This window comes from Taeniopygia guttata, chromosome 13, assembly GCF_048771995.1.
Source record: "Taeniopygia guttata chromosome 13, bTaeGut7.mat, whole genome shotgun sequence".
Lineage (NCBI taxonomy): Eukaryota > Metazoa > Chordata > Aves > Passeriformes > Estrildidae > Taeniopygia > Taeniopygia guttata.
The window spans coordinates 10,510,669-10,527,584 of NC_133038.1; the positions used below are offsets into that span (position 1 = coordinate 10,510,669).

Genomic DNA, 16,916 nt, shown 5'->3' on the forward strand with positions numbered 1-16,916 from the left:
TGTGCCAGGGAGGGCACAAGGAGCAGAGTCTGTGCCAGGGAGGGCACAAAGAGCACAGTCTGTGCCAGGGAGGGCACGAGGAGAGAGTCTGTGCCAGGAGGGCACGAGGAGAGAGTCTGTGCCAGGAGAGAGTCTGTGCCAGGAGGGCACGAGGAGAAAGTCTGTGCCAGGGAGGGCACGAGGCAGCTCCGGCCAGGGCTGGGCGAGCAGCTCTGAGCATCAGGGATGATGTGAAGAGCTGCTCCCACCCCAAACTGGTGCCTGGGAGCTGCTCCCACCCCAAACCTGCCCTGGAGCTGCTCCCACCCCAAACTGGTGCCTGGGAGCTGCTCCCACCCCAGACCTGCTCCTCTGCCCCCAGCCCCTCACCCCCATGGCTGGGGTCCCCCATGCTCTGTGCCCCCCTTCGCCCGTGCCAGCAGTGCCGTGTCAGCTGTCACCGCCCAGCAGGCTGGAACTGGGTTAGATTCAATCTGGTGGAGCAGATTTTGGTCACCTTACAAACAACAACGCCCCCCTTTCCCTCACAGCCCTCCCACACACACATCTGCCACACTCAGACTGGGAAATCAGATCACTTTTGCACTCTGCCTGGGAGCCAGCCCCAGCTCGGGAGAACAGGCTCAGAACACATTAACCCCTTCAGGGAGCAGCCCGGGGCAGGGCAGGGGGCTCTGGCACAGGGAGGGAACAGCACAGAGAGCAGAGCAGGCACTGCCAGGGACAGGGGACAGAGCCACCGCCCCAAGGGGGTCCGGAGGGGCAGGGAGGGGACAGGCAGAGCCTCTGCTCACAGAGAGGAACCATACGCTCCCCGGTCGTGGCTTTGTGGGACATTTAGTGGCAGAGAGATGAAAGCTGTTCCAGAGAACTACAAACATGAATTATTGCCATGCTCAAGTGCTGCTTCCTCAGCAAGCAAAGGCTGCAGGACTCACTCACAGCCAGCCTGGCTGTGGTGATGCCATCGGGCTGCCAGCGAGGCCCAGGGACCCTGAACTCAAATGTCCTGGCACATGCAAGAGGAGAAGCTTTCCTTTGGGAGAAGCTGCTCCATGCAGCCCCATCCCTGCTGGGCTGAGCTGGCACTGAGCTGCATTTCCAGAGGGATAACACCAAAGCTAAAGCTCTGCCAGTATTCCATTCCACTTCCAGTAATTAATTCACTCATTAACTCAGTATTAATTTCCAGCCAAAGGAAAACCCCAGAGCGGGGAATTTCACCTCTGATCTTCTCCGCTGGACGCCACCGCGAAGCGTCGTGTGTGCTCCAGTTCTGAGCCTGGCAGGGACAGGGCTGTGCCTCACTGTGCCCCCCAGCCTGGCAGGTTCAGGGCTGTGCCCCCCAGCCTGGCAGGGACAGGGCCGTGCCCCCAGCACCGCCAAGCTGCTGCTGGCACAGACAAGTCACGGGCTGGGAAATGCCAGCCCTGGGCACGCCTGTGTGCCCGTGCTGGCTGTGCAGCCTGTCTGAGCATCCTCCTGCAGGAGCGGCCACACCTCAGGCCACCCCGGCCAGCTCCAGCCCCGCCTGACCCCTGGGCTCTGTGAGAACACAAAACCTTGGAAAAGGCACGGGCAGGGCTGGGGGCTGAGGATGGGGAGGTGGCTGGGAGCAGATCTGGGGTGCCGGTCACAGCCCCAGGGTGAGCAGGAGCAGATCAGTCCCTGCCCCTCACAGAGCCACCACCATCCGTGCATTATTCAGCAGAGCCTCTGTTGCCTTTCCATTTAATCTATGTGAAAATTGGATTTATGGCACAGGAGTAAGAGCTATCTGAACATGGCCCATAAAACTGGAAGAATCATATTTTTCTCTTCAGCAAGCAACTTTTAACAGCTCTGCTGGGTGCTTATTTGCAGTCACCAGGCAGAAATTTTCTCTCTGCTGTTTACGACCCCTTCAGTCGCTGCCGAGGCAGCAGGGGCGCTCCCGGGCGGTGCTGCCCTCCCCTCCCCTCCCGGGAGCTGCCGGTGCCGGGGCTCCGCCGTGCGCTCCCGGTGCCGATGTGCCCAGCAGTGCCTATCGGTGCCCATCAGTGCCCATCAGTGCTCAGCAGTGCCCATCAGTGCCCATCAGTGCCCATCAGTGCCCATCAGTGCTCAGCAGTGCCCATCAGTCCCCATCATCAGTCCCCATTGGTCCCCAGCAGTGCCCATCGGTCCCCATCGGTGCCCATCGGTGCCCAGCAGTGCCCATCGGTCCCCATCATCAGTCCCCATCTGTTCCCATCAGTGCCCATCAGTCCCCATCAGTGCCCATCGGTGCCCATTGGTCCCCATCATCAGTTCCCATCGGTCCCCATCAGTTCCCATCGGTCCCCATCAGTCCCCATCAGTGCCCATCAATGCCCATCAGTGCCCATCGGTCCCCATCATCGGTCCCCATTGGTCCTGACCGCCGGCTCGAGCCCCGGCACATCCCCTGCGGCCGCTGGATCCCCTTGGAGCGTCCCCTCCGCTTTCCAAGGCACCAGCTTGGCTTTGGAGCCATTCCCGTTCCTGTCCCTGTCGTGGCTCGGTGTAGTGTCGGAATTTGCTGTGGGGCCAGGGGCACCGAAGGGGCCTTTGTGCTGGTCCTGGAGCGGGAGCAGGCGGGGACAGCCCAAGGCAGGAGCCACGAGCTGCCGGGGCCGCCCCGAGCTGCTGCGAGCAGCGACTGAGAACAAAAATACTGCTGTGGGAATAGAGATCTTTACACACACACATATATAAAATACATATATGTATATATATATATACCAACATAAATACATATATATGTATACATATATAAACACATACATACACATATATGTGTATATACATGTACACATATAAATACATATACACATATACATACATATATATACATAAATACATATATATATATATACATATACACAGATAAATAAATAAATAAATAAATAAATAATATATAAAATATTCCAGGGAGAGAAGGGCTGGGGACCAAAGGGCTTTAACAGCCATGAAGCATGCTGGAAGGCAAATTAAAAAAAACAAAAAAATTAAAACTAAGTCAAAATTGGATAGTGGCCTAAAATACTCATCAGGCCAGGTGGTTATTGCTACATTCCGGAAGGCCGAGCTGAAGTGAATGGAGATTCCTGGTGACACTGCACACAATTCCTGTTTGTGGGCAGGGTGAGATCATTGAGAGATTTGGTTAGCTGGTTGTTTCTCGGTGACACGCTGCAGAAATTGGAAGGGAACGGTGGAAATGAGGACAGAAGGTCCTTTGGAGGGCCGTGGCCCCCGGAGAAGAGTGGTTTTGGAGAAGGGAGTTTGAGCCTGGCCACAAGCACGAGCTGTCCCAGCCCCTGCAAACACCTGCAAACACCTGCAAACACCTGCACACAAACACCTGCACACACACAAACACCCGCAAACAGCTGCACACAAACACCTGAAAACAGCTGCACACAAACACCTGCAAACACACAAACACAAACACCTGCAAACACACAAACACCTGCACACACCTGCACACAAACACCTGCACACACACAAACACCTGCACACACACAAACACCTGCACACACACAAACACCTGCAAACAGCTGCATGCAAACAGCTGCAAACCTCGCCAAGGTTTCACCCCCACCCTCGGTTCACGGGGACCCAAGGGCTGCTCAGCCCTGAGCCCGAGCAGCTCCACCAAATCACCCCGAAGATCCCCCTCTGTCCATCCCCAGCACCTGCGGGGAGCCTGGCACGGCACGGCATGGCACGGCACAGCACAGCATGGCACGGCACGGCACGAGGAGCTGAGAAGCTCCCGAGGTCTGGGAGAGGCAGGGCTGTTCCTGCCTGGAGCTCCCGGGCTGTGCAGCCGCTGTTTCTGTGCTTTGGCAGGATGCAGATAAGGAGGGCATCGAATTTGAATGTTATGCTAATAAGAACATCTGTGCACTTAAATCAGCACTGAGCAGCTGGTACATTTAAAACAGCCCTCAGCATGTCTAAACACTCTGTAAATACAGAGTTAATATCTCCCGAGATCAACTCATCATTAATAAGTTATAAATCCAGGATTTGAGGCACTCTGAAATAAAAATAGCCTATTCTTGCCTCGGCCCTGGGGCTGTGAGGAGCAGACAGACAGACAGACGGACAGAGCTGCTCAGACCAGGGCTCCGGGCTGGCCCCTGCAGAGGGACACTGGCCAGCAGGCTGGACAGGGCCTGGAGCTCTGTGGGAGCTGTCCCTGCCCACGGCAGGGGGACAGGACTAGCTCGGAGGTCCCTTCCAGCCTGGACCAGTCTGGGGTTGATTCTGCACAGACACCTCTGAAATTCCCCAACATCTGCCTTGACTGAGCCTGCCCAGTGTCACTAAATACCCTACGGGGATCTGCACATCCCTCAAAGGACTCCCGAGAGCATCTGAACACTTTAGAACGCCACCTGCTAAGCTGTAAGAATTAGAGCTGGTGGCTCTGGTGAAAGGAACCCCTTTTCCTCTGCTGTGAGCAGGACTGGACATATATAGTCTGTACTCCACTTGTTAAGCCTCCTGGATCCAGAGACAGAGCCTGCTTCATTAAATGTGCATTTTATGCATGCTGTAAGCCCAGGGGATCTGTGGAGCTCCAGGTAGCAGCCAGGCTGTGCAGGTGGCATTTTGATCGATGCTGTGTGCAGCTGTAAAACCAAGATACTCCTCTGCACACTCGGAGGGGTTGTTTTCCCCTTCCTGCTCTCTCTTCCTGGAACACTTTTATCTCACTCCAGTAATTGCCAGCAGCATCAGGAGCAGCGAATCCACGAGGGATCCTTGCCAGCCACGTTTCCCTGCACAGCCCTGGCTCCCTCGGGGTCCCAGCCCAGGATGAGCACCCTGTCCCAGGCACAGCACTCACTGCTGTCCTTGTCCCACGGGGCTCAGGGCCACGGGAGGGGGCTGGAAAGGGCTCTGGGGAGGGGACTGTGCTTTATTTATGATGTTTGTTATAGTCCCCAGCTGTGCTCAGCTCCAAGTGCCAAACACACACGGGAATTGGGCATTTTGTCCAGATCCCCCTGTCTGGAGCAGGGAGCTGCCACGCAGCGTGCACCACATCATTAACCTGATCCTGACCTGAAGCAGTCTAAGTAGGAAACTTCAGAGCAAGACCGAAATACCCAGAGCCCCAACGTGACAAAGCTAAGATAATAAATAATTTCCTAGATTGGAAAAGCAGAGCAGAGGCTTCAACAATGTAAATACTCTCTGGAGAGGTTTGTCTGAGCCCCACAGACAGTGAGCACGGCACTGAGCTCAAACCCAGAGAAAAGGTTTGCAGCACAGCCCTGGACAGGAGGGGAAGTGGGAGCAGGGCACAGAGAGCTGCAGTTCCCAAATTGCAGGTCCCAGCAGTGCTGTGGGGAAGGCACAAAGCAGCCAGCCCCCCAAAGCCCATCCCCAGGGCAGCCCACCCCCAGAGCAGGGCACACAGAGCTGCAATTCCCAAATTGCAGGTCCCAGCAGTGCTGTGGGGAAGGCACAAAGCAGCCAGCCCCCCAGAGCCCATCCCCAGGGCAGAGCTGGGCTCCAGCCCCACTGCTCCTGCCGCTCCCTCCCGAGGGAAGGAGCCAGGTCCTGGAAGAGCAGCTCTGGTGGAAGAGCAGGAACTCCCCAGCACGGGAGGGGAGGTGCAAACAGCCCTTCCCAGAGCTGGGACAATGTCAATAACCGTCAGCACAGCACTTACTTTTCCAAGCAGTATGAATAGCAAATGAATGGCATTTTCCTGGCCAGAAGCGAGCAACTTTTCTTGATGCATTGGGATGCCATAAACTGAAAATCTGTTGTATAGTAAAGTGCATTTAACATTTACTCTCTCTCCTGCTCCATCACTGCTAAACTGCCAATAACTCCCCCTCTTCACGCACAATTTCTGCTGGGGATTTGGAAGTTCTGCAACATGAGGAGAGACTTTACCTTGACAGCAGATGGGAGGGAGTCCAAACCCCCCAAACAGTGACCTTGTCCTTATCCCTTCTGTGTGTGGCTATTTCTGGAGTGCCTGGCAGCAGTCTGTGCCTGAACTGGTGTCCACACTCCTGGAGCAGGTCTGGCCAAGACAAGGGATGGAGCTGCTGTGGCGGAGGCACCGTCTGTTCTGGCAGGAAAAGGGTTAATCCAAAATTACCCCCTGGCCTTCACCACAGTTCAGCCTCACTGTAAGGCTTGACCCAAATATTAATGAAAATCACCTAAAAATATCTCCAGTTCTTGTGAGGTATTGAAAGAATCCCAGTATATAAAAGCATAAAACTTTTGGAGGAATAAACCAAAAAAAGAGAATGGCTGAAAACGTTCTGGTGAGAAAACCATAATTTCAGATGAGCTTAGTGCAGATTTTCTAAAGACTTTAAGTACTTACTGGTGTATTGACCACGCGAAAATGGTTCTATGCAGAATTCCTGGCTGTATGCAGAATTCCTGGCTGTATGCAGAATTCCTGGCTGCATGCAGAATTCCTTACTGTATGCAGAATTCCTTGTTTTATGCAGAATTCCTGGCTGTATGCAGAGTTCCTGGCTGTATGCAGAATTCCTGGCCATTTGGTCAGCTCTGGCCCTCCCCAGCAGCTGGCCATGGCTCAGGACACTGCAGCCAGCTGCCAGCCCACAGCCTGGGACAGGGAACTGGGAGAGGAAACAAGGACACTGCCTGGTGTCCCCTGTGCCACTGCCTGGTGTCACCTGTGCCACTGCCTGGTGTCACTGTGCCGCTGCCTGGTGTCCCCTGTGCCACTGCCTGGTGGACAGGCTCACTGCCCCGTGTGTTACCCAGTGTAAGGAGGTGGAAATGCCCTGCCAGGCTGGCACCACATCTTCTCACAAAACAGAAAATGGCTTTCCAGAGCTCCGTGCCAGGAACTGAGTGATGCCAGTGCAGACCCAAGGCATGCCCAGTCCCTGGGCACCACATTTTCTAGCACAGGGTGTCCCTGCACAGCCCCAGGGGTGTCCCTGCACAGCCCCAGGGTCCCCAGCCTGCCTCTCACAGCCCAGCCTGCCCCAGCCTCTTCCCAAGGGGCACTTCCAGGATCCATCTGTCCTGCAGGACTGACCAGGGCCCAGCCCAGCCCAGTCTCCAGCCAGGAGCCCTCACTCACTCCCTCACCTGACAAAGCCACTGCACTTTTAAGGTTCTCCAGATTTAACTCAATCACATTCCCAGGAACTGGCAGGAGAGGAGAGAAATAAAGAAATCAATCACTCGATGAGAGACAGGCTTGAACCAGTGCCAGAGGCCGAATTCTGGGAAGGGAGCCTTTCAATATTGATTAGGAAGGCGTGTTTTTGTCAGATGTTTGCAAGCCTGGTTTCCCTGCACTGCCTCCAGCAGGCTCAGGTGTTCCCAGGTGCAGAGCTGTCTCCAGAAGCATTCCAGAGGAATTCCATCCCTGCACACCCAGGGCTGGCCGGGCTGGGCAGAGCTGCCAGAGCCCGTGGGGCTCACCCCCGGAGCCTCTGGGGCTCTGCTCCCCCTTTGTGCGCTGTGCATTCCCTCCCTGCCAGCACAGCCGAGCTGCTCACACAGCTGAGGGTGACACCAGGGACCCCTGCAGCAGGGCAAGCCCTCAGTGCCACCATCCTGCATGCCAGGGCCACCAGTGCCTGTCCCTGAGTGCCACAGCCCTGCCCCGGCCCCACTGCGCCAGGCACATGCTCCTCTCTCAGGGCTTTTCATAGAGCAGCATAGAGGGAAGAAAGAGAAAACCATTCCTATTTCTGCTCCTTGTTTTCCCATGTGGAATGTGCTTGGAGAATTGTTTCCCTGGGGTGATTGCTTGGCTGGATTCTGGTGAGGATTGTTTGAACCCGATGGCCAATCCAACCCACCTGGGGCTGGGCTCTCAGAGAGGGTTATGAGTTGTGAGTCAGATTTGGTAGTTAGAAAAGCAGGTTTGTAGTTTTAGTATCTCCTTTAAATAGTGTATTAATGTATTATAGTACAGTCATAATAAAGAAATCATTCAGCCTCTGAGCTGGAGTCAGACATCAGCATTTCTTCCCACCAGCTTCACCTGCATTTCCAATACAACAGCCCTTTGGGGAGGAATTTCATTTCCACACAAACGGGGGCTCCCGGAGCAGCACCTGCCCAGAGCATTTCCAAGAGCACATCAGATTAATCCCTTTAAGGATGAATTGCACAGGTCAGGCCTCAGAAGTGTGACCAAAGGTGCAACAATTGCTTCCCTCCCTTCCACTCCTGGGCCAGCCACTCACCCAATTCACTGCAGCAGCACTGAATAGAACTTCAAATACTCTGCTGTTTATTTAATCTAGTATCTTCAATGCCCAGTTCAATTTTTAATCTTCACAATTACTGAAACAGGCAGTTCAGACTCACAAAAATTAATTTTCCCCTCCAATCTTAGTTGTATCTCTGAGAGGCTGCTTGCAGCCTTAATTAAAATCTATACACCAAAAGTACCATTTCCCACTAACAGCAACATCAGTGTAAATAAAATCAGTAGAAGCCCCTACCTTTCAGCACCTCATTGATTGTTTTACTCAGGACAATTTAAGAATCCTTTAATTCCCCCAGCAGCCTGGGGATGACCCTGGAATGAGCTCCTGTGGGCAGAGGCTGGGTCCCTGCCTGGCTCTCAGAGCAAATCCCCGAGGTTGCACGTCTCAGGCAAACCAGCCTGAGAGAGGCAGGATCAATAGCTGAATAAGAAACAGGTCAGCTCATTACTTCTAATATTTTACTCATTGACAATAGGTATTGACCTCCATTGATGTTCTACAATATGTGTTTAAAGAGCAGATGATGCTTTACAGAAATATTTGGAGTCCACTAAGAAGAAGAACAATTACCCCCGTGACAGAAAATCTATTTTTGTTTGCCATCATTTTTCATTAGGAGGAGCATTCACAGCAAAAAATGAAGCATCAAGAGGCAGAGGTCCTTTCTGAGCTCCCAATTTGTGTACTCAGAGAGCAGCTCGAGCGGATTTAATTGCAGATACTGGATTTCTGCAGATTTATCGATCGCCTTTATGGGATTTAATCTGCAGCTCCATCTGTGCTACACAATTCACAACCAGATAGAGACCATCCCTTTCTACTGGGTGCTAGGGACTTCTGAAAAACCTGCAAAGTGCTTTTCTGTTTCTTCTGCATTTCCTAAGTTTCCTTCCCAGATAAATCCGGTGGTGCTGATCACAATCCAGTCCACAAGCAGCGCAGTTCAAGCACGCTGCCCTGGTGCTGCAGCGTGTGAGAGCTGCAGCTGCCCTGCAGCCACCCATGGCAGAGCTGCAGCTGCCCTGCAGCAGAGCTGCAGCTGCCCTGGTGCTGCAGCGTGTGAGAGCTGCACTTCAGCGCACAGCCAGGGCCTGGCTCACATTTGGTGTGTGCTGAGGGCCCTCAGCCACTGAAATCAAAATTCCAGCTCAATTCCTCATTTCCCACGTCAGTCTTAAGTCAGTCTGTCTCATTACAAATGGTTTTTTAAGTGTCGTCTTCCAAACAGACATTTTCATTTAAAAAAGGAAAGGAAAGCAAGACTTAAATTCAAATGCTAACCCAAAATGAAATAAAATATTTTCTCCAATGTGTCTTATGATTTCTTTTCATTCATAACACTGAAACTGGAGTTTCAGTGCTTATTAAAACAGCTTCTAAGTGCTGACTTGGAAGAAAAATCCCCTTTGTAAACTGAGACCCAATATTCAGAGTATAAATCAATACAGGGGGTGCCATTGCTATAATGGTCTTATTTGCTTGGTAGAGGAAAGACAAAACATAAGGAGAAAGAGAATTATCAGAGCTCTGGTCTTTTTTAAGGCAGAAATTTTTATCCTACATTTTTCCCTCCCCAGAAAAATGAAGTGAAGCCAGTCCATAGCAGTAATTAAATCCTATTTCTTCCATTTCTTTTCCAACAGATGTGTTCTACAAATGGAGCTTGCCTTTGTTTTGTCATGTCCTAATAGATTCCAGAGGAAATTTAATAATTTTCTTCTATCCTGAGTGACTCAGTGGTGCAAAATAGATGTTAAACAAGGAAAGAACAATTTATTTATCTGTTCTTGTGCTCCGTTTTCTTTCATTTGCATGTCAGCTGTTTGGCTAAATGGTGGGATGGGGAGGACGTGAACACTGCTCTCGCCTTGTTCTGCTGATGTAATGACAATGGCAGGATTATTTCTTAATTTTCAGTGTGGTAAGTGGGTAATTATTGTCCAATTAGACTTGCTATTAACCTCTCTGCATCTCATTTTGCCATCCATAAACCAAGAATAACAGCACTTCCCACTCTCTGGATCTGGGAGATTTATTGGTTAATGCAGGGGAGCAGCAGGGAGATGAAAAGCTCAGCATGCTGCGAGGGCAGGGTATCACCCCAGAGCCCTCCCGAGCGTGGCTGCAGCTCTGGGCACTGGCTGGGAGCTGAGGCTGCCGTGGTGCCCCCGAGGGGTCTCTGGGGGCTTGGAGCAGCTGGTGGGAATGTGCAAACTGGGAGCAGAGCCAGCTGCAGTTGGTGCATGGATGAACCTGCTTTTTCCTGAGGTGTTTCCTGAGCTGGGCAAGTAAAATCTCCTAAAAGAGAAGTTATACCAGCTGGGATCAAAGTCTTCTTGAGCTCTTGGTCCCTGAGCTGAGCACACTGCTCATGGTACATCTTGTGTGCAGTGCTGGCCCTGAGAGGAGAGCTCCAGGGGACCCAGGGGACACTGCCCACCCTGGCCAGTGCCAGGGGACACTGCCCAGTGTCAGGGCCAGGGGACACTGCCCAGCCCAGCCAGGGGACACTGCCCAGTGTCAGGGCCAGGGGACACTGCCCAGCCCAGCCCAGCCCAGCCCAGCCAAGGGACACTGCCCAGCCTGGCCAGGGGACACTGCGCAGTGTCAGGGCCAGGGGACACTGCCCAGCCCAGCCCAGCCCAGCCAGGGGACACTGCCCAGCCTGGCAGCACGGGCTCTGTCTGAGCCCCTGGCTTTGCATCACTTGGGGATAATTTAATTAAAGACTGCACCAGCTGACGCATGGGAAGACACCAGAAATGAGTTCCTTGTATCCACCAAGGAATAAAGGCATTTTCAGAACTGTTCTTTCTGCAGCTCAGCTCTCATGCAAGGGTTTGGAAGGTTTCCAGCTGTCCCTGCTGCTGCTGCTCCCCTCTGTCCCCCGAGCAAATGCAGCACAGACAGACACACGGACACGGCCATGCCACCCCATCCTCCCTGCCCTCCCTCCCGCTCAGGACTAGCCACCGTCCTCCCCAGGCCACCAGAGGAGGAACTGGATCCTCCCCTGCTGCTCATCCTCCCTCCCCAGCAGCAGGCAGCTCCTGCCCTTCCTCCCACGCAACCCCACTGGTGCCTGTGGAAAATGGCCCCTCCATCTGCAGCAGCTCTCACCTGGCAAATAACTGCTGAGGGCAGAAAGCACAGACCAGCCACCTCAGCTGGAAACCTGGTGGTTTTAGCACACCATAAAAACCCCTGAATGGAAGTCAATTGTTACATCTAGTGTGAATCATAATAAATAAGAAAAAGATGCAGAGCTGGATCCTAATTACAGCCCAGCTCCTGAAACTGAGGAGACATTTTCTTGACTGAAATAGAATGAGCGTTCAGGTAGAACTGGCTTTTTGAAAGATAGTTTTTGTGGGGGGGTTGTTGGGATTTTTTAAAAGATCAGGTAATTTTCTGAAGAAGGAAGTCTGTTGGAGATGTCTCCCTTAGGCTGGCAAAGGGAGCACAGATCTGGTTATTGACCCCCTTATCGAGTTCCACCCCTTCCCCGGCTCCCACGTGGTTTAATTTCACCTAAAACCTCACTCGCCTGCTGCCTTCAGCTGGAGTGATTCCTGTGGTCATGCACCAAGGCAAGCATCAGACACCAGTCAGGACTTCTGGGGTTTTTCCCAAGCTTCCTTCTGAATGTTTTACCCTGGAAGAGCAGTAAAATAAGCAATTCTGGATTCTCCTACAATTACCCAAAGACAGAAAGGCCCCAGCTGGAATCGCTGCCCCTGGAGGTGTCCCAGCAGGGGCTGGAGGTGGCACTGGGGGCTCTGGGCTGGGGACAGGGTGGGGATGGTGGTTTTGGGGGTGCTTTCCCAGCTCAGCGATCTCGGGGTCCTGTGGAGCTGAGCCCTGCAGGGAGGACAGTGCCAGCCTGCCCAGGTGCCAGGAGCTGTCTCACCTCTCTGCTGTGTGACCGTCCCTGCCAGTCTGGGGTGGCTCCTGGGGACAGGGAACAGGCAAGCTGGGCACTCGGGGTGGGGAACAACCGAAAAATGACACCAAACTCAGCTTAAAAGCTCTTCCACTTAAACAAGTTGCCTCTGCTAAGAACATTTTGTCTTTCTCAGGGAAAAACAAAACTGTTGTCTCGTTTTGAAACGAGTGCTTCCTTTAGGGCTAATTAAGCTGACAAATAACACTTGCTAGGATTGAGCAGTTTAACTGATGACAAGGCAGCGCTGCCGGAACCCTGGGGAGGAGCAATCGCTGCTGCGCACAGCTGGGAAAATTACTGTGTCCCCTCTGTATCACGACAGTGAATGAGGGAAAAATAATACCTCATTCATCTTCCTAATGAAGCCCTTCCAAAGGAGACAATTCCGTTTTACCGTGGGCTCTGCTGGCTGCCCCAGAGGGTGCAAACCCCGCTCAGCTCCAGCTCCAGCCCAGAATCCCGCATGGCTCGGGCTGCAGAGACCCCAAAGGCCACCCCACGGCAGCCCTGCCCTGGCAGGGACACCGCCACCCTCCCTGTCCAGCCTGGCCTGGGCACTGCCGGGGCTGCAGGCGCTGCCCCAGCCCAGGGATGGGGCTGGCATCCCTGGGAGCGCTGGCATTGTCTGGCTGCTGCAATTCTCACAGTCAAAGCAGGACAAGGGCACAGATGGCAGAAATGGGGATTGGGGTGGCAGGGCCAGAGCTGTGATGCCCAGGAGCAGCTCCTGAGCCCTGGGCAGGGGGCTGGCAGTGCCTCGGTGGTCCTGCCCTCACAGCACAGCCCCTGGGAGGGGACATCCATTACTGCTCATCTCACACAGTGATCCTCTTACAGTTCCCACTGAGCGCTGAGGTGCAGCCTCTGCTCTTTGTGTGCTCCATGGACTCCTCACTGGCTCCGGAGGTTTGGGGGTTTGCAGCCCCAAACATGAAGGAGCCTCCGTGGAAGTGCAGCGACTTCTGAACCCTCCTGGCTTTCAGTGAGGCCCCAAGCCTGCAGAGTCCTCGTGGCACTTCCCTATCTTCTGTTACAGAGTTTGAGAGGAATTCTGATAAAAACCTCAATTCTCAACAGTGCAGCAAACCCTCAGGCATCCACGGAGTTTTTGGATTGCTAAATAAATAATATTATTTACACAAACATCCTGAAGAAAGGGAATCCATCAGGGAACAGCCGTGTGGGTATTTCCTTCCTGGAGGAATGACAAAACTCCCTCCGAGGCTCTGCAGTGTGTGATGGACGGGGACGCAGGGACAGGGGGACACAGGGACAGGGGGACACAGGGACAGGGGGACACCCTGGAGCTGCCTGTGACCCAGTGACCTCTGCTCCAAACCAAACCCAGATGGAGCTTTGCTGAGCCTGGGCTGTCCCTGGGCTGTCCCCTCACTGTCCCCTGCTGTCCCTCTGACTGTCCCCTCGCTGTCCCTGCTGTCCCTGCTGTCCCTGGGCTGTCCCCTCTCTGTCCCCTCGCTGTCCCTGGGCTGTCCCCTCTCTGTCCCCTCGCTGTCCCTGGGCTGTCCCCTCGCTGTCCCCTCACTGTCCCTGGAGCAGAGGCCACAGGGAGGGGTGACAGCCATTTCCCAGTGCTGCAGAGAGGTGCCAGAGCTGGGGAACCTCCTGAGAGCAGCCTGAGCCTTCCTTCCACGAGAGCCTCAGCCGTGGGCTCCCTCCCACAGCTCATCTAAGGCAAAGACAAGGAGCTCCTGACCTTTCCTGGCCCTTCAGCACAGGGCTGGAGGCATCTCAGGGCGTGTTGAGCAAGAAGCAGGCTTCAACTTCAAAGCCTTCCACTTGTGTGAAATTGCTTTCCACACGAGCAGTGTCCCTTCAGAGCAAGGTTTTGTCCCTTTCCCCAGCCCTGACTCCTTGGCACCGAGCTGGGGGGGAGGAAATTCAGCTTTGGGGATTCAGCAGCCCCGAGGGGCCCCACCAGCCCCGATGGCCAAGCTGGCTCTGGCACTGACAAATCCAGCCTGGCTTTGTTTGCTCCAGCCCTGCCACCCCCTCCCAGCTCTTCCCTAACACAATCTTGTTATCTCCGGACCTTGCATGGCTTTTTAATGATCATTATTATTCATATAGCACGGTGCACGCAGACAAATTTAATCATGTTGTTTACATGAGCAAACCTGATCGACTAATGGAGAAATTACACATTCTGTTCCCACTGTTGGCATAAATGCAATTTCTTTTCTCACTCTCATTAACACAGTTAATGTTTATAAAAGTCTGGTGGTGCTGGAGATGAAAGTGTTTTCTCCAAAGAACAGGTAAACCATAAACAATAACAAGAGTTTCTCCCACCCCAATACTGCAATAAATGTGTTCCAATCCCACAATGAAATGAGTGAGGAAAGTAGCCAAAGAATCAAGTCCAGATTAATCATATTTGATGAAGAGCTATTGGAAAGCACAGAAAAAAATCCTACAGAAAGACAAAAAAGGGAGAAATCGCTGAAAAACACCAACATGCAGCCAAACCGTGGAAAGCAGCCCTTGTGAGCAGCAGGGAGCAAACCAGGAGGTGATGGCAGAGCGTGGGAGGGCAGAGAGGGAACTCAGGGCAGCCAGGCAGGAGCCAGGGCGGGCAAGGACGAGAGAGCAAACACAGGAGTGCCCCCATGCCCCCAAAGCATCAGAAAGGGCTGCCCAAACACAGGGGCTGGGATTGCTCCCTGTGCACAGCCGTGACCTGCTGCGCCCGACAGGGACTGCCCGGGGACAGGGACACAGGGAGGTGGCACACAGGGAATGGCACACAGGGAATGGCACATGGAGATGGCACACAGGGAATGGCACATGGGGGATGCCACACAGGGATGGCACACAGGGAATGGCACACAGGGAATGGCACACGGGGGATGGCACACAGGGAATGCCACATGGGGGATGGCACACAGGGAATGACATTAGAGCAGTTTTGAATCAAGCCCAGTTTGCAGGATTAGGCAATTACATTTGCATAAAGAAAACACCAGATTTTCAGTGACTTTCAAGTCGGTGTTTTACTGATACAAAGATCACAAATATTCCTGGAATCACCACTGCACATGTGGCCGAAGCTCTCCTGACACCTCCTGTTCCACCCTCACACCAACCAGCAAAATAAAAGCTGCTAAAAGTCACCTCAGGATTTTGCAGAGCAATCCACCGAAATTCCTCAACAGCACTTCAGGAGCTGCAGTTGCAAATCCGGGATGGGATTTATTTTGTATTCTCTCACCATAATCACAGCTCCAAGGCTGCAATCCACCACAGAAATGAGATTCCGGGGTGGGGAACCTGGATCTGCCAGCTCCATAATTGCCTTTTCATTGCCCTCCTGGAGCTGGAATTTCTGAACAAATTAATGCTAACACACATTGATAAGGAACGTTAACGGGGTACAGGGAGCAGCCCTGGGCAGAGCAGAGCAGCTCTGGCAGTGCCTGATCCCCTCAGGCAGGCTCCGAGCCCGGGGCTGCCCCAGAGGGGTGAAATTCAGCCCCAGCACTGCCCCAGCCCAGAAAATCCCAGCTCAGGGCTCTCCCCAGGCTCTCTATGAGCCAGCCGGGCTCCTGCAGCCGGGCACAGCATCCTGCTGGCTCCTCTCCTGGGAGCCCTGCCAGCCCGTCCTGCTGGGGGACAGCAAGCACGGATGCTTTAAGGCTGGAAAAGCCCTGCCAGCCCATCCTGCTGGGGGACAGCAACCATGGATGCTTTAAGGGTGGAAAAGCCCTGCCAGCCCACCCAGCCCCAGCTGTGCCCATCCCCACCTTGTCCCCAGCCCCAAGTGCCACCTCCAGGGACAGGGATCCGAACCTCCTGGGCAGTTCCAAGGGCTGAGCCCCTTTTCCACGGGGAAATTCCTGCTGCTGCCCAAGCTGAGCCTGCCCTGGCCCAGCCTGGGGCCGTTCCCTCTCAATAAACCCGTGCGCTCCTGCTCCAGTTCAAACGCAGCTCCCATCCCACCCAGATCCACTGAAGCTGCTGGGTTCACTGGGCTCCCCCAGCCAGAGACCCCGGTCAGATTCCACCAGCAAAAGCCACATCAAGGGAACAGAGAGAGAAAACTCTGTGTTGTGAGAGCACTGGGAGCTCTGCCCCCCTTCCAGCGGAGCGTGCAGGGCTGTGAGAGGCTGTGCACAAAGCCAGGAGGCTCAGCAGCCCCTTGGCAGCTGGAGGAGGAGAGGCTGGAGCAGTACCAGGCACAGGGACTGCAAACCCCCCTGCCTGTTCCCATCCCGGGCAGGGGAGCAGGGACCCACACCCAGAAACCAGCGCCAGGTCCTGGCAGGTGAACGCTGCCACTGTCCTGCGGCACTCACAGCCTCTGCCTTGCCAGACCTGCCAGCGCAGAGAATTCACAATTCCTCGCTCATTTACCTCTGACCAAAACCGGCCCCACCCCAAACGTCTTTTCCCAAGATACTCTGAATATTTGTGCCAATTAATGCCGGATCTGCAGCAGGTGAGCTGCTGCTCTCTCCTCTGGGAACGACACACGCAATTACTGAGGGAGATGGATGAAAGCAGGGCAGCAAAACACAAGTTCTCTTTATTTCTGCTCCACGCATCGCTGGGTACTTCCAACTCATTTTTATGCAGAGGATTTGTGTGTTAGGGAAAAACCTACTTGTCCCCATCCTGTGCATTAAACTAAGCATCTTTTAAAATAATTTAAATGGCATTTTTGTGTCTCTAACAACCCGGGCAATGCCAGCCTGAGCTCT

At 53.7% G+C, this 16,916-nt stretch overlaps 1 protein-coding gene across 2 annotated transcripts in view; it reads left to right on the top strand.

Moving 5' to 3' along the window:
* Positions 1-10,229, top strand: part of KCTD16 (potassium channel tetramerization domain containing 16) — a 73,057-nt gene extending 62,828 nt beyond the window's left edge. The window contains exon 4 of one of the 2 annotated variants that reach the window (XM_072935136.1): positions 9,896-10,166. In XM_072935136.1, coding sequence (XP_072791237.1) covers positions 9,896-9,980 — 85 coding nt within the window. In that variant the 3' untranslated portion in view covers positions 9,981-10,166. Of the gene's footprint in view, positions 1-8,868 lie in introns of both variants that reach the window. The other variant, XM_072935137.1, reaches the window with a different exon arrangement.
* The last annotated feature ends 6,687 nt before the right edge of the window (positions 10,230-16,916 follow it).